A 24,277-nucleotide genomic window follows, 5' to 3' on the forward strand; every position below is an offset into this window, starting at 1 on the left:
TGTAAGCTGGTAGTTCTAGGGTTTCAGGATTTCACAGTGAAGGATACCTGTTTCTAATGAAAGCTAAGAAACATTGTTTTCAGTCCAGCAAGAATGTCAAATAACTTTTATTTTAAAAGTGAAAAACGTAAGTCTTGGTTCAAAGATTGAACTGCACATACATCACGTCATATCCCCCAGGCACTTCAGGTTGTTGAGCGGAAGTCTTTGCAGCAGTCACTGCCCTTTTGCTTCATGGGGGCAGTATCCAACAAAGACAGGCTCAGCTGCTATGCCACGGCTGCACAAAGGAAGGGGAAGGTGTAGGGTTATAGTCAAACACAGGGCAGGAACAGTGATACCAGCACTCCCTAATCTTAGTGTAAACAAAATAGCTTCCGAGGAGTAACAGCCTATTTAGGGGGTGAAAAAGGGCCCTATTCTGCAGTTCCTTTGTAGTTCAGTTCAATGCAGTTCTTTGTTTTAATCAGATGCACCGGGGTATTAGAAAACAGGTCGGAAATCTTAAAAGCAGGGGTGAGTTGGCTTGGTGTTCTGCAAAATGTATTGCTAGAAGTCACAAAAATACAGGAGAGTGAGTTGATAGTTGCCCACTCCCCTCCCACCCTGTCCATACTGCACAGCTCTGTCTTGTTTCATTTTTGGGGGGGAAGCCAGTTTTAGTTTTTCCAGCTACACTACCAAATTATTCTGTTCTTCTGTAACAAACATGTGACAAGCCCCCCTCAGACCAAAAAAACCCCTTTAGTTTATGATGGTGCAGTATGGGACTATTAAAAGATGTTTCAGTAAAGTAGTCGTACTCAAACTCTGCTTCTTGAATATTTTAAGAGCTTAGCACTGCTGCAGTGACTGTCAGGAGAGCTGTCTGAACTGCACTTAAAAGTGGCAATGGAAGAAACTGGATAATATAGCTCAGCTGAACTATTGCTTGCATCTAAGCAGACCTTTCTCTTGGTCAAAAAGAGGTCTCTGGAATAGATGCATCCATTTGTTTCCATTCTCCCATCACCACTTCTCTGCAATCTGGGCCACTGTATCCTCCTAGAGGAAGCTGAGTTTAGATGCAAATAGCCACTACTGCTTTCATGGTACTGTTTCAGCAGCAGTGGCCTCCGACTTTGATAGGCTTGGTAGACCTTGGTAAACTGTTACAAAGTTCTGCACATGCAGGCCCGAGCTGTTCTACATGCTCCTGGACCTGCTACAGCTGCTCCAGTCTGGATAATACCACATGTTAAAGGTTAGCAGGGACACTCTGCTGTGCCCACACTCTAAGGGCTTCTCACTAGCCTGACTGACTGAATCAGCTTTGAGTTCATACAGTGCCAAGGAAGCCACACGTGTGGGGGAGGCAGCATAACTGCAGCTCCAACTAATGCTTGTGTCATCAGTGGGAAGGGTTTCTCTACTGTTTTATATAGGCTCTGAACCAGAAAAAGCAATCCCTTTTCAGGAGGATGTCCTTTTATTAAGATATTCTCATTACAGTATTATAACAGGAATTGTTCACCATAGGTCTACATGCCAACAAAGCCGTTTTAGCAGCAGAGAGTAGTTTAAGAAGGTGTGCAATGAGTGCAGGCAGTACTCCTTAGCCTGCCCTGCATTTTGCATCTTTCACACTAGTACTACCAGGGCAGCTGCAGTCACTGGGATGAGCTCCCAGCGCAGCCATACAGGTGCCAGCATTAAGGAAAATGGAGATCATAGAATCACAGAACGGTAGGGGTTGAGATCATCCAGTCCAATCCCCCTGCAGAAGCAGGTTCACCTAGATCAGGTCACACAGGAATGTGTTCAGGCAGGTTTTGAAGACCTCCAGAGAAGGAGACTCCACACCCTCCCTGGGCAGCCTGTGCCAGGGCTCCCTCACCTGAACAGTGAAATAGTTTTTCCTTATGTGAAAACTTTTATGGAACTTTTTGTGTTCCAGCTTCTTCCCATTACACCTTTTCCTGTTGTATCCAGTGACAGGACAAGTGATGCCTCAACCATCTGACATCCATCATTTAGACATTTGTGAAGATTAATGAGATTAACGAGATGCTACAATGGTTAACTGTCCCCAGGACAGCATGGCTTAGCTCCTTGTAAAACCCTAATCACAGAGGTACAGCCACTGTACTTTGTCTTTCAGTTGTATCAAAGTTTTCTCTGAGCCCCATCATGACACACATCATCCTCTTAAGTGACAGGACATAAGGGTTTTTTTTAAAGCCTTTTAATCTTGTTTTTAAGATGTAACTCTCTTTTAACCTGTTTTTCTCATGACAGAGGTAATACGATTTACAGACAACTGTTTTCCTGTGGCATTATTTAAAGCCAGCTTGGAATAAACCCAACAGGTCAGAACTTAGAGAAGTATTTCAGTCACCCCTGACTTGATTAATCAAGAGAGTTAGTTTTAGCTCTAAGCTAGAAGTCAGTGATTCCAACTGATAATCAAGCTGAGACATTTACAGGAACACAAGCAGAGTGCTCGAGGTTCAGGTGCTGACTTAAACTGCCACTCTACCTTGTTCTCTAAAAAAACTGACTCGTATCCACCCTGAAACACTTCACACTGCTGTGATTTTCAACAACTTGTCATAAATTTCTGTGGAGAAATTAAATGACGTTGCGTTCATGCTGCAGTCCAACTTTGCAAGGAGCATTTGGGAAAACCTGATATGTCCTCTGACTGTATACTTTGCTAAAAGCAGAGTCAAACTTGGTCTTAAGACCTGAACTTCACACATTTCTACAACTGTGAATATACAAAGACAACACTAGCAATAATTAACCAGTAACTCATTTAAGTAGTTCTTTAGGAAAGAACTGCAGAGAAGAATATGTCACGAACTGACTTCATTTACAGTACTTATAAATAAAATCTAATTCACCAGAGACTCCTTATCCACTCCTTTCAGTCTTTACACTGAGGCAATACTGAAAGAACAGCTCACTCAAGCTCCCCTCTCGTGCAAACACATCCACTTCTTTGCCTGATGTATGACTGTAAATATTATTCATAATAAATAAATAAATAACAAACTCCTTAAAAAGTCTACTTTTTCTCTTTCCTGTGTACTCCTCCCACACACCCTTTAATCTCCTTTTTCTCTGAAGTAAGACAATCATGGTGGTGCTTTTTTTCCTTTAGAGAAAGAAAGATACAGACAAATTCTGGTATTTCTTTGAAGAAAGTTAATGAGCTTTGAGAATGTTATCTGCAAAACTGTCTACAGCTTCTGTCTTAATGTGTCTGTTCTTTCCCTTCTGAGGATGCAAACACACTTGGGGTGACATTTGTGTCATCGGGTTAGACCTCCCTCACTTCCAGGCCAGCTATTCAGGCCTGCGCTGGCACTCCATTGCCTATGAGGCACAAGAGCCAAGCTTTATTGGTCTTACCGGAGCATGCGGCACCGATGGTTAGTCAGTCTTTCATAGGCATCCTGCAGGTCTGTCACATTCCTGCTGCTCCACAGTCTTTCCCCTACAGCACTTGCTCGAGGCCTGTAAAGTTATATTGAGTTTCAGAGTAGGTACAGTCTATAACCAAGAATGGACCAAAGTATTTAATACTAGGTCTTACATCTAGAAGCACTGATTTTTATAGCTGCTTAGGGTCAGTACTGAGCACTGTTGCCACTAATGTACACACTCCTGTTGGGTTAATTAGTGCTTGAAGCTGGCTTTATAAAATCTGAAGATGAAACTGTTCATACCATAATCTTGGTGTGAGGTTAGTTGCATCCACATATTCCCCCCACAGGCAGGCTTCTCCACCTAGTACAAGCTTTTTCTGCTTTTCAGATCCTGAATTCAAAAGCAGAAAGTTAGAATTTCTATTTGCCCAGAAGAAAAAAAAGTCCATTTTCCCATATTGAGAGAGGATTGCTGATGCTTGTTTTGTCATACATAACATCCCTCCTGAGCACCAGCCATTTACTCAGAGAATCCATTTCCCTCCTCCGTCAGAAAGGATTTTAACTTTTGTCCTCTGAAAATATTCCTCAGCATTCTGACATTCTTCAGAGCTATCAAGTCCTCCTGACAGGAACTGCTGTGACAAGAACAGAACAGAACACGCACAGAACATTCCAGTGCCAGGTGCTTCAGCAAGGCCATGCTCTTCCCTGGGAGAAATGACAAGTTGCTTTTCTCTTTTTTTTTTAATCTGTGAATGCTCCAGAGTTCCATCTGACATTAAAGTCCTTTGATTACAGCACATCTGATGCTAGTGACTGCATGACCACTCTAAATAGCATTATTCTTTCTCATTTCTACCTTGCTATGAACCAAAGACTGTTATGCACAGGACAAAAAAAAAGTAACAAACCAAGGAAGTTAAGTGGTTCAACACTGTAGTACTTCTTCCAGTCTTGCCCATAACTAATGTAGTCTAAGTACCAGGGAGCTGCGAGGATAGCAGTGAACCCAGCTCCAGTGACATGGCTTAGTTCATAAGGATAGTTGTTTCCTATCCACACTTCAACTACAGTGTCTGGTTTCAGCTGAAAGGGAGAAAAACAAAACAACAAAAAACCACAGCAAATCACTAAAGACAATCCTAGTTGTTTGATAGATTTCAAAACTAGGAGGATGAAGTTATCTTTTGTCCTTCTCTTGCTCTCCCCTACCCTGCCTCCTCTGCCCCAGTCTAAAGCTGATTTGCTCTTTGCTGCTGGTTTTAAACAGGCTACACACAAGAGTGAAGCCTATGTTGCCATGGAGTCCCCACATGCACCAGTTATCCAACCAGCTCTGAAAAGCTGAGCAGCTGGTTTTATTAGACGTGATGCAGTTACACGAGGAAAAGAAAAACAAACAAAAAAAAACTTCATAAGAACCTCTCTAACATTTACTTTGGTGCTCTAAAGCACATTATTTTACCTGCGTTCACCCTTACAAAGAAGTAAAATGCCAGTGTTCCTGTTCCACTTGTAGCACTTGTTCAATAAACGGTAACTGCAAGGCAGGCCCCACAACTAGGGAGACCTGATAAAGTAGCAGACTTGCTTTAACTCTTAAAAAAGATACAATCATAACAACTTAAAGAGTCTACTTTAGAACCCTCCCATGATATTGTGCTGTTATCCAAGATTATCTTACTTATTGTCCCATCTCACCTGTGCTTTGTTATCAAATACTTCTTGCCAGACCAGCGATCTTTTGTTATAGGAGGAAACAATGTCCAAGATCCTAGAATTGAGAAAGAAGATAATGTCAACAAGCAGCAACATTTTCTACCCTAAGGCACCCAGCACTGCACAGGAGCCCAAGAAAAAACATTTCTTTCCTGGTGTGGCCTTCAAGGCTCTGCCTCAAAAAGGATGCTCTACCATGCATAAGGATTTGCATGTGCAGTAACACAAACTGAATGATGTTGAGAACTACCAGCAACTCATACAAGTCATTAAATCCATGTTCATAGAATCACAGAACAGTTTGGGTTGGAAGGGACCTTGACCTTAAAGGTCATCTAGTTCCAGCACTCTCTGCCATGGGCAGAGACACCTTCTGCCAGAGCAGGTTGCTCAAAGCCTCAATCAGCCTGGCCTTTAACATGTCCAGGGACAGGGCATCCACAGCCTCTCTGGGCAACCTGTTCCATCCTCACAGGGAAGAACTTCCTTACATCTAGTCTACATCTGTCCCCGTTCAGTTTGAAGCTATTACCCCTTGTCCTATCAATACAATTCCTTGTAAAAAGTCCCCCCTCGGCTTTCTTGTAGAGTCCCCTTTAGTTTCTGGAAGGCTGCTGTAAGGCGTCCCCAGAGCCTTCTTGGAGCTGAACATACCCAACACTCTGAGCCTTTCCTCATAGGAGAGGTGCTTCAGCCCTCTGACCGTTTTTGTGGCCTCCCTCTGAACCCGCTCCAGTAGGTCCACGTGTTTCGTGTGCTGAGGACCCCAGAGCTGGACACAGCACTGCAGGTGGGGTCTCACCAGAGAGGCGCAGGGGAGTAAAATCATCCCCTCCCTCAACCTGCTGGCCACATTGCTTTTGGTGGAGACCAGGGTATGGTTGGCCTTCTGGGCTGTGAGTGCATCTTGGTGCTCATATGCATTTTTAAATCTACCAGTACCCCCAAGCCCTGCTCCTCAGAGCTGCTCTCAATCCACTCATTGCTCAGGCTGTATTTATGCTTGGGATTGTCCCAACCACGCTGCAGGACCTTGCACTTAGCTTGTTATTATTAACTGTTAAGAAATTTAAGAACCAGAGAAATAAATGGCTGCAAACCCCTTAAGACTCTGCCTCCCCACCTTATGTGACATCACAGCAGATACCCAGTTTAAAGATACTCATTGCATTCAGAGCATGCATAGAACTACCTATTCTGGTTCTGTCTCACATTTTACAGCTGTGAACTTTAGCTCAGGTTATTAAAATAAAAGAAAGCAGACAGTCCTCAATATATGGCATTTCTGAAAAACAACATAGGCTAATCTAAATCAGCTTCAGCATCTGCACCTCACCAACCTCACTGTGAAAAGCTGAGCAAGAATTAAAAAAACAAACAAAAAAAATCCACAAAATACATACTTTTGAATATAGTAAGATTCCAGTTTAGCATAGTCAATGCCAAATCCTTTGTTCCACATGAACTCTTTCACTTCAGGGTTAGATTTCCTTAAACAACAAAAACAGTAAAAACACTAGCTGATTCTTGGGCACACCATAGCCTGGAATGCACAACAGAGCAGAAGCGGGAGGCAAACTTGATTTTGGTATTTTGAAACAATTCAATCACATTTTGAAATGAAGCCAGTAGTTCAACTTCTCTGTTCTGAAGCAGTCCCTGGCAAGCTTGCCTTAAAACTCTTAAGAGCTCAGGGGTTCCTGGCTTCTCTGCAACTTTTGAACAAGGTTGCCAGCAGGTTTGGAAAATGAGCACACATAAAGCTAGGGGATCTGCAGGAGTGACATCAGAAATTGGGAAAACACTCTAAAAGCGGTTCAACACTGTTGTGATAAAGCATTTGTCAGAAATGTTCTTTCTTTTTAAAAATTAAAGCAAGTCCCGAGCATTCAGATTTGACGTTTTGAGACAATGCACAAATACAACCTACACCAATGTGAATACTCATCTGGGTAGATCTGCTCCAAGTTCTGTACATTAGCTACTCGAGCAGACACCGCAAAATGCTCAAAATCCACAACCAACTGAAGAACTCCATTAACACAGGCCATACTTTTCATACAAGCACACAAGAGTCAGCACCCTAACACTTAATGTTAGCAGACTTTCTGGAAGGGAGAACTCAATGTAAAGAACTGCATTTCCTTTAACACAAAGCATTAAATACTAATTATCACATATAGCACTTTTCTGCCAGGTTCTCTTTCCTGCAAGGTAAATTTATTAATGAAATAATAAATGTAATTTTAGAGTACTTGAACATTTGTGAAAGTACCAGTCAAAGTAAAATTTTGCACACCACCACTTGCTTGCTGCAGATCACAAATGCTCTGCCTGTTAATAGTTAAAAAAGCAGGAGTGGAGATGTCTGCATTAAGCAGTGAAGATTGTCTCATGCAACTGAATTCCTTAACTGATGGATTTAGGCAAGTTTAAGAGATATGAGGTATTTCCTATTTGAACTGTCACCATACCAACAATCGAAGTTCACTTCATCTCCTCCCAAATGAATGTATGTATCTGGAAATACACTGCTGATCTCTCTGAAGAATTTAGTCATGAAGTCATAAGTTGTATTCAAAATGGGATTTACAGGTCCAAAGGATCCAGATGGCTTTTGTCCATTGTAACAAGGAGTGAGAAGATCTTTTTGACCTAATAGAAACAATTAATAGAGGATATCGAGTTTCATGTTGATACGCTAACTTTGCTAGTGGCAAGAGATAGTTACATTAAAAAGGTTAATATTCATGACCTTGGTGTTCATCTGTTCTAAACATAATCAAATAGGGACAAGATGAAACGAAGCAATTTGCCCAGGGCTAAAGAACAGTCTCTAACCAGAAATCAAGACTCTTTCATCGTGATTTAACACACACTAATAATTTATGGAACGTGTCACTATACCTGGAAAAGACCTTCTGGATGATTACTTGTATAAAAAAAATCTTAACAAAATAAAACCCCCAAACTTTATTGGATTTAGGAAGGAAATCAATTAGAAGGGAGTCACATACAGTGAGTGTGCTCCAGACACCTCTTTTCTTATTACTGTGGTTTATTAATACCTGAAAAGGTGGGAGGTATAAAGCTAAAGGTAGATGTCCTACCTCAGTCTGCTCAGTCTATCGCTACACACGAAAGGCAGGCTAGATAGATACCAAAACTAAGCACTTGTTGCCGAATCAAGATATCTATAGCGACATGAGCCAGGACAAAAAAATAGGAAAATATTACTACATGTAGCCTGGAGATAACCAAGTCTAATTTATTAAGTAAATTGTGATTGCAGCAGCAGCAACACGTTCCTGGCTCTGTTTCTTACTCCAAGCACGTTTGCCCCAAACAGGGCTCTACTGGCAGATTGCTTCAGCCTCAAGACCTCTTTCCAGTATCTTGAGTTTGAATGCAAACAAAGCACAGCTACCCAGGTTCAGTGGCAAAGCCAAGACTGGATCCTGTGCATCATATTACTAAGAAAAAACACCCCAAACAGTTACTATATAAGGAGCTGTCAGGGACAACTGATTTGACATGGAAGCTGAACCTTGATCTCCATGTCAATGCTGACCACCTCATGTATCAACAGATAAGCCACTGGCTTTTATTAGTGTTCCATAACAGCAAAGACCACACAAGGTGAGGGATTCTGAAAGAGTGGTTAGCAATTGCTTTTTGCCTTACTCCTTTCCTACTCACTTTATTTAGTGAGAATGAGCTTGATAACGTCTTCCAATATTATGGTCATAACTCACAGGATGAGTGTTAAGACTTGCCCCATAGCTAAAGGTAAAGCTATGAACTGCTATTGGAATCTTTACTTTTTTTTTTTAGTTTGGCCAAAACTACCTTACGTTAATTGCAGTGAAACCACAGCCACTGCACCTTGAATTAAGGCACAAAGTTCCCTGGTCCTTGAGCACATGTATAAACACCACTCTCAGGTTTCAAGCATTCTCTATCAAGAGAGGTACTACTCTGAAACCCGTAAGATAGAGACTGAAGAAGCATCCAACTTCACCGTGTTTTGTACCCTGGCAGATTACCACTTTCCTAATAAAAACATCCATCACTTTGAAAGAACCTTCCCAAAGCAGAAATCTCTGCTCTACAGACAGCAACTCACTGTTTCTAGTTGCTGCCCTGTGACTCTAAACTCAGGAGTACTGGATGGGGAAATAACCGCAACATGCAGGCTAAGGCCAGCAGAATACACCTCTGTCCTTGTACACCCACCCAGCACAGGAAACGTCAGCTTTTCCCTCCACTTTAGTTCCCCTAACAAGTAAAGCTCGTGACCATCACCAAGTCTGACCCTTGCTTACCTCTTATCAAGTACCTTTCAAAGCACTTAAAGACTGCTTTCCAGCAAATTCATTTTCTTGCTACACCCTACTTACCACAATCTTTTAAACGCTAACACTCTTTTGAACGTACCTTTTCCCCATGACTGCGTGTGTCCAGGGGTATCAAACTCCGGGATAACTCTAATGCCTCTTAGTCGAGCATACTCAATCACCAGACGGACATCGCTGGGAGTATAGATGAGGTTATAGGAGTACGCTCCCTGTAAAGTATTCACATTGAGAGACAGCTTACAAAACATTACACCAGCAGGTCACAAAATCGAGACTGAAGTGTTATAATTTAGAGGGCAGTTTTACAAGTTGGCCTCTTCTGGTTCATTGCATATGCCAACAGAACCCCCTTTTTTTCGTGTTTTGCTCACTAGACAATCAACAAACACAAAAATTAACCCTCTTTTCCAAACCAAGACAAATCTCCTGATCATCCTTTCCTCCACTGCATGAGTAACTGTGAAGTTACTGAGGAAAGCAGAAAAGCTAGTTTCTATTCCATCGTATTTTTGAATGACACATTTGTCAGTTCCTCTGTACAGGAATCGTACAAGTTAGTTTTCTCTTCGACCTCTGCATCACCAGCTCTGAAAAAGGGCCCTTGTTACATGATATGCAAGACTAATGGAAAAAATTCTGCCAAGTCAGAAAGAATGGCTAATTCTCACAGCACCTTTGCTTGTCAGTTTTCATATAATGCCCAGTTTAGCATCAAGGCATTTCTTTTGTGGCACTGAACTTGACCATTATTACACTCCCACACAGCCAAGGAATGGGACAAATGACCCAGACTGCAACAGTTTGGTGAAACAGATGGTTGACAAAGCTGAACTACAAAAGAAAAGCATCATGACTGCTCATGATTAACAGCACCTTAAGCTTCCACTTGTCTGGAAACAATTTCCACAGCTGAGTTACTCAAAAGATAACTGTAAACAAGATTTTTAAAAAGAAGACTATTGAGACAAATGCCATTTCCTTCCCTCCAGCTGTCAGTGGGGAACTCAACAGAACTACATAACCATTACTAGGAAAAATAATACAACTGCACCGTGCAACCTCTATAGCTTTTCAGTTATAAAATTCTTCATGGCACCTGCTCAAGCACTGCCTATACAATTGTCATGAGGGCCAGATTCTAGCATGCATTTTAAAACAGAATCACAAATCTTGTGCTTGGGCTTAGTTTACTTAATTATCTATTCTTGATTTGGCTACTCATGTGCTGTGACTGAGCAAAAAATCAATGATGGATTTCATTAATTAGCAAAATCTGTGTGAATCTGGAAATATTACTCTGTACTTGTTTTAGAAAACAACCTCTCATTTTTGGACCTCTTATGCACGTTTTATTTCAGAAAGTTAACTAGATCTCAGGCAGGGCAAAAGTACTACTGCCATGGTTCCAAACCTAGAGGTGACAGAAAACTCTCACCTTTGCTTGAGTGGCAAGAAATCTACCAGTTAAACAAACAAACCAGAAGAAATCCAAGCAGTGTTCATCACAACAGGTTATTTACATACCATTACTGCTTGAAGGTCTGCAAATGCTATCACCAGCAAGTTTATACAGAAGAGTTAGGATGGTCATGTACCATACATCCACCAAAGAAGTCTTGAACATAGTCCACACAGACACTCAGGTAGGATCCTAAATGTGGACTTGCTGGTTAACTGGTCCTCTGGTACTGTTTCACAGTCAGTCAAAACAGCTGTACCATTGGCAGGCTTTGCATTTTACTTTCATGAAATCTCTGACACATTTCCCCACTCTGATCCAATGATGCTTACTCACCTTGTCACTTAACTCAGGGAAAACAACACTTTGGTAAGGGAATGACTGATCATCTACTATGTGCCAGTGAAGAACATTGAACTTGTTAAAAGCCATGGCATCCTGTAACAAACAATGCAATAAGTCTAGTTAAGCACTCTCACAGAAAACACTTGTAAAAAACCGTGATCTTTCCCAGTACGTTCTGCATGCTTAAATAACAACTGACAAAAACTCCCAAACATGAATCAAAAGAAAAAGCGTACCATGTTTCACCAAATCCTAGAAGCATAAAACAAAACACAGCAGCCTGTTTATACTACTGCCCCTCTGCCATCTATTTGCACTTCTCTTGTCAACAGGCTTCTGATTTGACAACACTACATCCATATCAAATGCATGCAAAATAAACCACACACTTTCCCCGCAGAAGGTAGCGTTCCCCTTATGTTTTCAGTCATTACAGTGTCAGCACTTCCCTTTTTTTTGAACTCTAACATCATCAAGATAAATGTTAACACGCCTATTTTAGAACTACGAGTCCCTGAGTAATCCAAGTTTGTTAAGAGTCACTGGAAGTATTGTGTACTGTGAGCAGAAAAGGTAAGCATTCACTACCTTGTTTGACTAACACAGCAACTAACACAGTTGCTTACAATTCCTTGCCGCAACACACTTCCACACCTCCCCTTTTCTTATTTTCCAACAAGCTGCATTTAAAGAAGTGAAAAAAGCCTCTTCAAGAACTCTCATGAGATCCATGATTATCTCATCTGTTTTATTAGACAGTAGAAATTTTAATTACCACTTGTCTTCAAGCATTTCTGTCAAATACCATCTTTCTGCATAGAAAACTCCCTCCTGACCTGCGCTTTAGCCACTCCTTCCTCAAGGACAATGTCCTTGCTAGGAATACAGTTCAGCAGCTGAACACAAACAAGAAATGTACTTCAACTGCTGCCTTATGCATCTAATTACCACATGCCAGGGAAGGGATTACTGCTGCTTTTTATTAGGCTAGCCTGGATCTAAGCAGGCACAAAGGTGGGAGAAAAAGTGCAAACCAGCAAAATGTCATAAAACATAGCTCTGGGAGAGTCTTAGAGCCACAGACATAACTTAAGGAAAGAAAACACAATAACACCACTTACAGAAACACAAAAATGGTTAGAAGTGCAAGTCTCAAAAGTCAAGATACTCTTTGGACACTGTTCTCTCTTTTAAAAGATATGATGAGTATCAATGCAAGTAACTACTTGACACTTTGAAGCACTCTCAGTTTCAAATGAAAAATACTAAACACTCACAAAACACTACTTGCTGAAGAGGGATTGATCTTAAAGGTAAATACACCAGGTAAATAACCATGGGGGGGGGTACAGTCTGAGCATAGTTCAAAGATGACCTCAGATAGGAAGAGAGGTTTTACCTGCTACTCCTCTTCCTGCCCATCTTAACCCTGATCTGAAAAGTTCTACAACAAGGAAGCGATCCTTCTTATACTATTTCATCTTGAAAAAGTAAGACAGAGGTAAGGCAGGGAACTGCACGTTTCTTCATTTCAACCCAACACTTAAGACTTGCCGCAAGGACTTCAACAACAGAAAAGGGGAGTACACAACTGAAAACCTCACAACTTTGGCTGCTATGATTACACAAATCCATTATCTTCCCATCAAAGTAGGAGTACACAATTCTCAGTGTGCTTGCTTAAGCTTTTCAGAGAAAGTTTTGGAGTCTGGGTTTTTTTGGTGTGTTTTTTTTGTGTGTTGGTTGTTTTCTTTTGTCTGTTGTGTTTGGTGGGGTTTTTTTTCCTTTTTGAAGGGCCACAGTAGAAAGAAATCAGTAACTTCAGTGGACATCTCTACTTTCCCCCTTCCTTCTTTATTAGCATCCTGAGAAAGGACTACCAAAGACTGGTTATTGAAAACACTGGAATTTTCCTGCAACCACTGTCACTGAAGCTAGGACTTGCAAAGTCTCTCATGTATTGCTTGGTGACAGTCAGATGTCTCAAAACATGCTTCCAAGAAATAAGCAAGCTGGTTTAGGCACCAGAAAATACAGAAAACCCAAGGTATTGCAAACACCAGCCTCCTTTACAGACTCACTAATCACTGTATCTGCCCACTCAATTTCTCTCCAGAGTACATCCTAACCATCACTTAGGACAGTTCACTCTGTTCTTTCAGAAGCCAAAACACAGCAACAAAAAGCCTTCATTATTAATTATAGAAAACTGCTCACTTACCAGGTTTGTAAGAATAGATTTCAATGGCAAATAATGCCTTGAAGTGTCTAGTAAGATTCCTCTATGAGCAAATCTTGGGAAGTCGACGATTTCAGATTCGTTGACAAGAAACTATGAGAATGGAGATATAAAAATTAGAATTTCCATTGTATCTTCATAATTTCAAAATGGAAATACTTTTCAGTACGCCAACAGCTTTCCAAGGATCATTTTTCTGAAAAAAACTCCCCCTAAACTAGTAGATCTGCTGTTTCTGCAAGAGTGCATACTACAAAATATGGTTGTCTGTTATCATGACTGTGGTTTAGTTAATAACTATACTTACGCTTCCATAGTCATCTTCATGAACCAACTGGCTGAAGGTTTCCAAACCTGGAAAAAATAGTCCACGAGATCTGGAGTATAACCCAGTACTTGTCTTTAAAGTTTTAGTTAAAAACAGAACAATAATTCTTTACAGGTGTTCACATAGCTAGAAAGAATGCTTTATAGCCTACTTTTCTTTTAGCACAGTCTCCTCAATTGCTCAAACACCACAGGTAAAGAAATTCAGAAGAGAGAACCATTCAAACTCTCCATTTCACACAAATACTGAGTATTAGCACTCACACATCTCAGCCATGCCAAATTAATCCTTTAATAGTATGGAAGTCACTGAGACAGGCAGGAATTTCTGGTGTGGCCATGCCATTTATCCTTGTCATTCCTGGAACTGATAAAGTTTCTAATTCAGCGTGAAAAATCTTCTAATTTAGACTAATGTTCAAGTAAGAACATTAGACTGAAACTTCAACATTGTCTTCTTAGTCATGTGCCCAGCACGTTCAGTTTTTAGGTGCAGCCAGAGTTCACACTGTAGAACAGAGAGCCTTTTGGCATCCAGGATTTTGTTGGCTTGGCTGATTTCAGGCACAGCAAGAGTGCACTTACACTGCATACAAGATGCTGAGCATCCAGATTGAAGGGCTGAACAACACACATCTGGGTATACTTTTGGTCTCCGAGCACCAACTTATTTCCCATGAAGGGCTGAATGAGAGCAGAGCTCAGTTGTCAGCTAGTCTTAGTCTGACATTGAGTTTCTATAAGCCCAGAACAAACAGCTCTATAACAAAAGTATCAGCTTACCTCTCAATGCACCCCATACCTCATCTGCTTTCAGTACAGCCACAGGCTCAGCTACAGTTAAATGATCTAAAGAAAAGAGAAAAAAAAAAAAGATGTTATTCCACAAGAAAGCACAAGGATTGAAGGACAATGGTAATTGGCACTGAAGAGATTCTTCAAACTCCACGTCTCCCTTTGTTTTTTAAATTCTAACCAATGCTGTCTTTAATGGTGATCCACGCAACTATTTTTCATTAACATGTTCCTGAAATAATGCAACCTGCTAGTCAGAAAGTCAACATTGTTAATCAGTAAGATAATAAAACAAATACAGTCTTTAATAATGACAACGTTAAACACCACACATGGACCGAAATGATAGCCAAGCTTAACCCAAATGATTAAAAACATATTGGACCATAGTTTTACATTTAAGGCATAAGTGATAAGGGCTGGGCAACTAAGCCAGACTGCAAAAGTCTACCTTCCGTTTGTATAAATTATGGGGTTTTTTTATATAGGTTGTAAAGTAATATCGTTAGGTATTACCATAAAGGTCTAAATATAAAGGAAATAAAAACAAAAAATTTAAAATAAGACTGCACTACCTACGAGCATGTATATGGAGGTAGTGAGATAAGGTAAGATAAGTAAAATGAAGAATGGTATCTGAAGCTATTCCCTGTTTGAGTAGTGAAATACAGTACAAAGAACTAAAAAAACTGTAAAATACATTTCTTATTCCATTTAAGGTGATTCAGTAAATTTCAGTGAAGAAAGAAGTAGCTTTTAAATGTTACTTTTGAAAAAAATCCCATAGCATATAAATATATAAATCCACTCTATAAATTGTTTTATATTGTTATTTTTGAAAATCAAAGTGATAATAAACTGTCAAGACTCTTTTTTTTTTTTTTTTTTTTTTTTAGAACTGTAGGGGTTTATAGGGACCTTTAGAGATTATCTAGTCCAACCTCCCTGCAAGAAGCAGGTCCACCTAGATCAGGTTGCACAGGAACACATTCAGGTGGGTCTTGAAGACCTCCAGGGAAGGAGACTCCACACCCTCCCTGGGCAGCCTGTGCCAGGGCTCCCTCACCCTCACAGTGAAATAGTTTTTTCTTATGTTTAAATGGAACTTTTTGTGTTCCAGCTTCATCCCATTACCCTTTGTCCTGTTGCTACCTACTAGAGAAAAAAGGGATCTCCCAACCTCCTGACATCCACCATCTATATAATTATAAATATTAGTAAGATACCCCCTCAGTCTTATCTTCTCTAGACCAAACAGACCCAGGTCCCGCAGTCTCTCCTCATGTGAAAGATGTTCCAGTCCCCTGATCATCTTGGTGGCCCTGTGCTGGACTCTCTCTAGAGGTTCCCTGTCCCTCTTGAGCTGAGACCAGAACTGGACACAAGACTCCAGGTGAGGTCTCACCAGGGCAGAAGAGAGGGGGAGAAGAACCTCCCTTGACCTGCTGCCCACACTTCTTGATGCATCCCAGAATGCCATTGACCTTCTTGGCCATGAGGGCACATTGCTGGCTCACGGTGAGCTTATTATCAATCAGGACTCCCAAGTCTCTTTCTACAGAAGGTCAATCCCCAGCCTGTACTGGTGCATGGGGTTGTTCTTTCCCAGATGCAGGACTCTGCACTTGTCCTTGGTGAACCTCATGAGGTTCCTCTCTGCCCAGCTCTCAGGCCGGTCGAGATCCCACAGCCTTCTAGGGAATCAGCCAGTCCTCCCAGTTTGGTGTCATCAGGGAACTTGCTGAGGGTACACTCTGTCCCCTCATCCAGGTTGTTGATGAAGATGTTGAACAAGACTGGCACCAGAACCAATCCCTGTGGAACTCCACTGGCCACAGGCCTCCAACTCGACTCTGTGCCACTGATCACCACCCTCTAGGCTTTGTCATTCAGTCAGCTCTTGATCCACCTCACTGTCCATTCATCCAACCCATATTGCCTGAGCTTTCTGATGAGGATGTTATGGGAGACAGTGTCAAAAGCCTTGCTGAAGCCAAGGTAGATGACATCTGCTCCTCTCCCCTCATCTAGCCAGCTGGTTATGCCCTCATAGAAGGCTCTCAGGTTGGTCAAACAGGATTTCCCCTTGGTGAAGCCATGTTGACTCCTCCTGATAACCATCTTTTCCTTCATATGTTTACTGTCAACATTCAGGATGAGTTGTTCCATCACCTTTCCAGGGATGGAGGTGAGACTGACTGGCCTGTAGTTTTCTGGGTTGTCCTTCCTGCCCTTTTTGAAGACTGGCGTGACATTGGCCTTTCTGCAATCCTCAGGCACCTCACCTGTCCTCCATGATTGTTCAAAAATGATGGAGAGAAGCTTAGCAATCACATCAGCCAGCTCCCTCAGCACTCTGGGATGCATCCCATCAGGTCCCACTGACTTTGAAGCAGAGGAAAACAAAAAATCAGAGGGATAAACTGCTGTACAATCGTTTATTAGATCTGCCTCAGTATGAAAGAACGGTTGGTTATATACTATATAGTTCAAATACTCATCCAAACTACTACAGAAAAGTCAGCCATGAACACAAAGAAAGTACCTCAAGCTTCCATTTTAAACTAAACATAGATTGCTTATTCTGGAAGTTCTAGGCAAGAATTAGAACTTAGAAGACTACTGCAATCTCCACTAGTCTTTCTGTGGGAAACTCTAGCTCAATCAGGACTTACTTCCATGACAGTGGGCTATCTATATATGTACCTATACCTTACATGAACTCTGAACAAGTTTTCTATGGTTATGTGTAATGTTTTACACAAGCAGGCATGAAGTCAGCAGAGAGAAGGGCAGATCACAGAATCATTTTAGCTGGAAAAGACCTTTAAGATTATCAAGTCCAACCACTAACCTAACACTGCAAAGTCCATCACTAAACCACGTCCCTCAGTGTCTCAGCTACATGTCTTTTAAATATCTCCAACGATGGGGACACTACCATCTCCCTGGGCAGCCTGTGCCTGTGCTTAGCAACTCTCTCAGTGAAAAACCTCCAAACTGAACCTCCCTCGGTGCAACTTGAGCACATTTCCTTGTGTCCTATTGTTAATTACCTAGGAGACTGACCCTCCACCTCACTACAGTCTGCCTTCAGGTAGTAGTAGAGAATGTCTCTTTTCAGCCTCCTTTCCTCCAGACTGGGGTGAGAGACCCCAGCTCTCTCACCTGCTCCTCATCAGACTTGTTCTCCAGATCCTTCACCAGCTTTGTTGCCCACCTTTGGGCATGCTCCAACACCTCAGTGTCCTTCTTGAAGAGAGGGGCAGAAAACTGAACGCAGTACTCAAGATGCAGTCTCACCTGTGCCATGTACAGGGAGACAATCCCCTGGTTCTGCTGGTCACAATAGTTTTTATATAAATCAGGATGCCATTGGCCTTCTTGGCCACCCAGGCACACTGCTGGCTCACATTCAGGCAACTATCGATTAACAATCCCAGGTCCTTTTCTGCAGGACAGCTCTTCAGCCACTCTGCCCCAAGCCCACAGTGTTGCATGGGGTTGGTGTGGCCCAAGTGCAGGACCTGGCACAGTTAAACCTCATACAATTGGCCTTGGCCCATTGCTCCAGCCTGTCCAGACCTCTCTGACGAGTCTTCCTGTCCTCAAGCAGTCCTATGTACCTACCAAATTTCATATCATCTGCAAACTTGGTGAGGGTGCACCTGATCCCCTCATCGAGATCATTGATAAAGATGTTACATAGAACCATCCCCAGCACCAAGCTATGGGGAACACCACTGGTGACTGTCTGCCAAGTGGATTTCACTCCATTCCCCACCACTTTCTGGGCCTGGCCATCCAGCCAGTCTTTCACCCATCTCAGAGTAGGTCCACCCAAGCCACGGGCAGACAGTCTCTCCAGGAGGATGCTGTGGGAGACTGTGATGAAGGCTTTACCAAAGTCCATCCAGATAACATCCAGAGCCTTTCCTTCATGCACTAAGCAAGTCCCTTTGTCTAAGGAGATCAGATTGGTCAAATAGGACCTGCCATTCATAAAGTCGTGTTGGCCACACCTGAACCCTTGGTTACCCTGTATGTGTCTCATAATGGCATTCATGATGAGTGCCATAATGGCACCTTTCCCAGCACTGAAGTCAGGCTGAGAGGCCTGTAGTTCCCAGGATCCTCCTCCAGCCCTTTGTGTAGATGTGGGGGTCACATTTGCCAAATTTCAGTCCAGTGGGACTCCTTGGTGAGTCAGGACTGCTGATAGATGATGAAGAGCAGACAGTAACCACTTCTAGCAGCTCCCTCAGCACCCTCAGGTGGATTCCATCTGGCCCTATTGACTTGTGTGTGTTGCAGCAAAGCAGCAGGTTGCACACCGTTTCCCCTTGCACAAAACGGGCTTCATTCTGTCCCCTGCCCCTGTCTTCTGGCTCAGAGGGCTGGGTACCTGGAGAACAGATGGTTTTACCACTGAAGACTGAGGCAAAGAAGGCATTAAAGGCACCTTGGCCTTTTCCTCATCCTTGCTCACCATGCTTCCCCCTGCAACCACTAAAGGATGTTGAGTCCCCTTAGCCCTCCTTTTGTTACTCATATAGCTATAGAAACTTTTCCAATTGTCTTTTACAGCCATGGGAGGCTTAAGTTCTAACTCTGCCTTGGCCCTTCTAATTTTCTCCCTGCATAATCTCACTATATCCTTGTAGTCTCCCTGAGCTGCCTGACCCTTCTTCCAAACGTCGTACTTTGATTTACATGTCCAACATTCTTGCTATAGGATAGTCACCAACTGATCCATGCTATTGTGATTAAGAAAAGAAGCCAAACTGCTCAAGCCAGCACATGACTAATAACTGCGTATTTCAGTATCTGTGCCCTGAACAAGATATATCATTAAAAACAGAGAATTAAAACCTTGCTGAAGTCTGGAGAGCTCAAGCTTACTATATGAGGACAACTCTGTGTTATTTATAGTTTCTTTCCTACAGCTGAGGGAAAAAACTCTTGACTGGTCTGAAGAGTGCAAACTGAAGAAAAAAAACCCCACCAAACCAAACCCCACGTGATCAGACAGATTCCCAGACAGAAGAGAAGAACTGGTTAAAATCTGAATTTCACAAACCAGCTCAAAGTTCAACTAGTAGTAAAGCAATATAATAACCTGACTGTGGCAGAAAAATTTCAAAGCAGCAATTTTGCTGCTATATCTCAATTGCATTGAAATCTATTATATACTTGTAGCCAAATAATGTAATTTTTGTGTACATGTACCAAACAGATTGAGTAAATTTAAAATCAGTACATCCTATCACAAGTTAGGTGGAATTGATCCTGATGCAGATCTATGACTTCAGATTAACAGGATCTTTTTCTAAGTCTGTATCCTGGATACCAAAACACTGCATGCCTACTACAGAAGATTATCTCAAGATAGAATCAGGTGGACTGAATATGCTGAACTCTGTGCTAACCTGCCCTGACAACACAATCAGCTTGTTTCTGTTAAGACAGTTCTCTGGTGATTAGAATTTGATTTTAGAGTACTCTTCCACTCTGCACTTCAGGCATAGAACTACAGAAGCATGGCAAAACAAATCCAATACAACCACTATGTTTTTAAATCCTGTCTTGTACCTGTTAGAAAAGAAATCAACTCTTAATACTGCAAGATGACTAATAAGAAGCTCAATTCACACTTTCCAGTTTTCCTAGAAAAAAAGACATACTGTGTGCCTAAGCCAGTGTAGACAGCTTCAAGTGAAATTATTTCTACAGAAAGCAGATGAATAAGCAAAGCCGGCCTTCACTCAGCACCTTGTACTGAAAGAAAGGACGATCGCTTGACTACACATGTTTAGATCTCACCATAAATGACTGCGTACAACACAGCATAATACCTCTGATCCTTAATGACAGTTATTGGAAAAGATAGCAGCTGGCAAATCAGTTGAACACTAGGGAAACTGCAGAAGCCATACATTACAGTTCTAACTAGCTTCATGATTCAGTGTAGGCTAAGATTCACTGTACAGCACAGCAGTAAGAGCAAGAATTATCTGCTGGCTGTCTCTGTTATGAGGTGTTCTCGAGTGCTTCAGCGAGTCTACGATTTCAAGTTACTTAAAAAAAACCCAAATGCTGATTTTTGCATTAGACACATGATCGGAAAACAAGCACTAGAGACGCTGTATAAGTCGCAGGAGGAGAGAGGAACGCGGTGCCCGGCTGCACTCGCTTACTCACAGGCCTCGCTGGAACCGAGGTGCGGGTAACTCTGACAGCCGGGGTCCTGGGACTCGATCACCACCTCCAGCTGGGACAGTTCGGGCTCCTCTCGGAAGCCGGGCGGACTGAGGCCCCGCTTCCGCCGGCGGGACTGCTCGAAGATGTAATCGTAGTACCTGCCGGGGGAGCATAGACGCCGGCGGAGCCCCGAGGTACCCGCTGTCGCCCCCGGGCCGCTGCCCACAGCACCACCCCCGGCCCCGTCGCCCTCTGCCCCCGCCGCGCCTCGACACCGCCGCCCCTCACCTGCGGAAGGCGTCCTGCAGCAGATCGCAGGTCGGCCCTGCCGAGGAGCTGGCGCCGTGCACCAGCTGGAAGCGGCCGGGTGCCAGCTGCAGCTGCCGGCCGGACGTGCGGAACCACTGCGGCAGGGGCCACAGGGAGCCCTCGGAGACAGAGCCCGAGGCCAGCTCCCACTCGGCCAGCTCCGGCGCCAGCTTGGAGTCAGTCTGCGGGGCGCCAGGGCGAAGGCTGGTGCTCACCAGCACGGCAGGAACGAGGAAGAGCCCTACGAGCAGCCCCACTAACCCCATAGCTCTGCCCATGGCGCGGCGTTTGTGATGGCTCCCTCAGTCCGCAGCAACCCGCTCTGAGGACATCCCGACCCCGGCCCCGCCTCCACCATCACGGGGTGGGGGGTGGAGGAGCCTCGGGCCTCCGCCTCAGCGCCCAGTGCCCGCCCCAACGCTCGTCTCAGCGCGCCCGCCCCCAGCGCTTGTCCGCTCGTTGGCGGCCTCAGCTCCTCAGCAGCTCGTCGCAGCCCTTCAGGGGTCCCAGGCGGCGGCCACGGCAGTGCGGGGGGCGGTCCGTCGCGCTTCCGGAGGATATTCATCCGTTAGCCGCCACAGCAGCGTCCTGCGCAGGAAACCAAAGGAATCCCTATGGAGGGAGTGTTGCTGGGCTCTTAGTTTCAGAATGCACAGCTCGTGGTTTGGGTTACGTTTTTTATAAAAGGGAAACTAACGTATCTCATGCACTGCCACAAAACAGTTCCAGTCTCAGCTGAAATTTCTTTTAAACTGCCTTTCTGCAGGTGGTGTGTTATAAACCATATTGTGAATAAGCAGAAGTCTGAGTTGCAGTGAAGTATTTAAAGCATTAAGCAAACCAGCTAGGTGTTCTGACAGATCCTAGTGCAAATTTTGGAAATAATTTTTTAAATGTTCAGAAGACAAATCAAGCATCTGAAAGCTGTAAGTCACAGCAGGGAGGGATAGGGGTTTTAAGCTGCCTTGAATGATTATTGCAAACACTCAAGTGTCATCACTGTGCTTTGGCTGGTGCACCAGTCACACCCATGGCGATGAGGTGGCTGACACCTGCACGCTGTTGCTGCTGAGGTCAGCCGTCGCTCCCTCGGCTAGGTTCCTTGTGTGGAAGGTTAACTCAGTAGTGATGTGCTCTGGGTCTTGAGGTTAAACTAAAAAGGAAGAAAATAAAAGACAAGGAAGTCTCCCTAATGATGGTTACATCTGTTGCGAAGAACCCAGCTGTCTTGCCACAGAACTACGAAAAAGCAAACCCTCTCTCCTTTGGTAGGGTTTGCTCTCTTCTTTTGGTCTATGCAAGTTTGAAGGAGCGGCTCTTCCTGCTGTTTGGAAGGCTTCCCTGGAGGCACTGGCACCTCACCCACTTAGTGAATGGCTGTGGGCTGCATGGGAGTTTAAGAGAAGGTGATTCCTGGCTACTGGGTGTCCCGAGTGCTGCTCCTGGTCACACAGTCATGTATGTGATCGCATCCTTAGCTCTGGGGAGATGATCTAATCTCCTTCCCCCCCTCCTTCCCAAATGCCTGGAAAGAGGGGGAATAAACACCAGAATGAGGGGAGGGCTGGAACTATGCCAGGTCTGTGAAGTGCACCTGAAGGGAGTGAATCAGAGAACAGTTGTGTCATTTGCTGTGGCAGTCCATGCCACTGGAACCTGAAGGTTTGCTAGAAACTCATGCCAGCTATCCACAGCAGAATGTTATTTAATCTTGTCATGCTATGAGTAAAAAGCAATTCTTTCATTATATGAGACCAAACAGTAACACTTGAACATATCCTCTCATTGTCCTCCAGCATGCTGTGAGACATAGGGAGAGGGCAGTGCAGTCTTTTCTGGCCCTCTTAGCAATAAGTGTTAAACTTTGCAGTCCAGGTGGCAGAGGTTTTAGGCTGCCTGCCACATACTCCCTTCCTTTTCCTTGGTCATCTTTTTAGGCATATGTAGAAAATGTGGATTATTTCATGTTTCTTCACACAACTGAGAGATCTGTAAACTGTCTTGTGGAAGTAAAGGGCAAGGATGAGCAGCTGAAGTTGCTGGGGGCTGTAAGATACTAAACTAAGTCTGCTGTTCACAGTCTGCTGTTTCCATCCTGGCTGGAAATCCAAAGGACTGGTACCTGTAGACACACCTAGCATTTTTGCTTTCAGTTATGTTTTCAGTAGCTGTAGCTTCTATAGAGTACTAATAGCTTCCATTCTATACCAATTAGGTATATCCATTTATCAATCACTTAATAAATATTTATCTATTTATTTATTATTGTCACTTTTTAAAATAAGCTATTCTGTGCACAAAAAACCTAATTACATAAATTTGACAATATATTTCTTCTTTGGGTAGATTTTCTGATGATCAATAAAGAGAACATATACTATTTCCTTGTGTAAGTCAATTTATGTAGTTTCTTTCTTTTACTCATTTGTGTATTGGAAAAAAAATGTCGGAGCTTAGTATCTCTGATACATCTACCTCTGCCAGTTTTGCTTGAGATTGGCCTCTGGGATTTAAAAGTTGTTGGGTGGAAGGGTGAAATAGAGAGATCTGAGCGTGCTATCCTCATTTACTGAGGAAACCTGACTGAAGTGTCTTTACACAATCTGAGTTTGCATTGGTGTTTTCAGACAGTATTATTTTTTAAATGCTGTAACGTAACCAAGTTTTATATTCTGTCTAGGAGCTGGTTCTAAACTCACAGAGAAGAAGCAGAGGAAAAGCAGGAAACTTGTAAGCAGGATAAGTAGTAGAACTGAAGAATATTTGACTGCCAGTTGCAGTCATCCAGTATGTTTGTGTCTTCAGAGGCCTACTGATTTCAGTGGGGTTTTCACAGAGCATAGCAGACTGAGGAAACTGCAGACCTGGGACTGTAATTTTTTCCAGCGTGTGCACAAGGAGAGAAGACATCAGAGTGATTAATGCTTTTTGGGTTTTTTTAAAACAAAGAAACAAACAAACACCTTAGTCAATTATAAGGAGCATATTAAGAGGAAATTTAAAAGCAATAGAGACACTGGGCTGTACCGCAGAGATGTGGAATGGAGCCTGAGGTCAAGACAGCAACAGGCTGATAAGTGGCCATGCTTTTCCTCTGTACTTCCTTAGA

At 43.0% G+C, this 24,277-nt stretch overlaps 1 protein-coding gene across 2 annotated transcripts; it reads right to left on the reverse strand.

The window, feature by feature from the left end:
* Positions 1–12: 12 nt before the first annotated feature.
* Positions 13–21,518, reverse strand: HEXB (hexosaminidase subunit beta). 2 transcript variants are annotated; one of them, XM_062017641.1, is made up of 14 exons: positions 21,148–21,518; positions 20,860–21,017; positions 14,647–14,712; positions 13,844–13,890; positions 13,519–13,629; positions 11,289–11,390; positions 9,573–9,702; positions 7,610–7,790; positions 6,539–6,625; positions 5,118–5,190; positions 4,328–4,502; positions 3,714–3,804; positions 3,397–3,501; positions 13–280 (listed from the first exon to the last, which is right to left on the reverse strand). In XM_062017641.1, the coding sequence occupies exons 1-14, from the start codon at positions 21,444–21,446 to the stop codon at positions 217–219; spliced, it is 1,689 nt and encodes a 562-aa protein (XP_061873625.1). In that variant the 5' UTR covers positions 21,447–21,518; the 3' UTR covers positions 13–216. The 2 variants fall into 2 exon arrangements, with proteins under 2 accessions (XP_061873625.1, XP_061873626.1); XM_062017642.1 differs by lacking the exon at positions 20,860–21,017 and having other exon boundaries at positions 21,148–21,369.
* Positions 21,519–24,277: the final 2,759 nt, after the last annotated feature.

Source organism: Colius striatus, chromosome Z, assembly GCF_028858725.1.
Source record: "Colius striatus isolate bColStr4 chromosome Z, bColStr4.1.hap1, whole genome shotgun sequence".
NCBI lineage: Eukaryota > Metazoa > Chordata > Aves > Coliiformes > Coliidae > Colius > Colius striatus.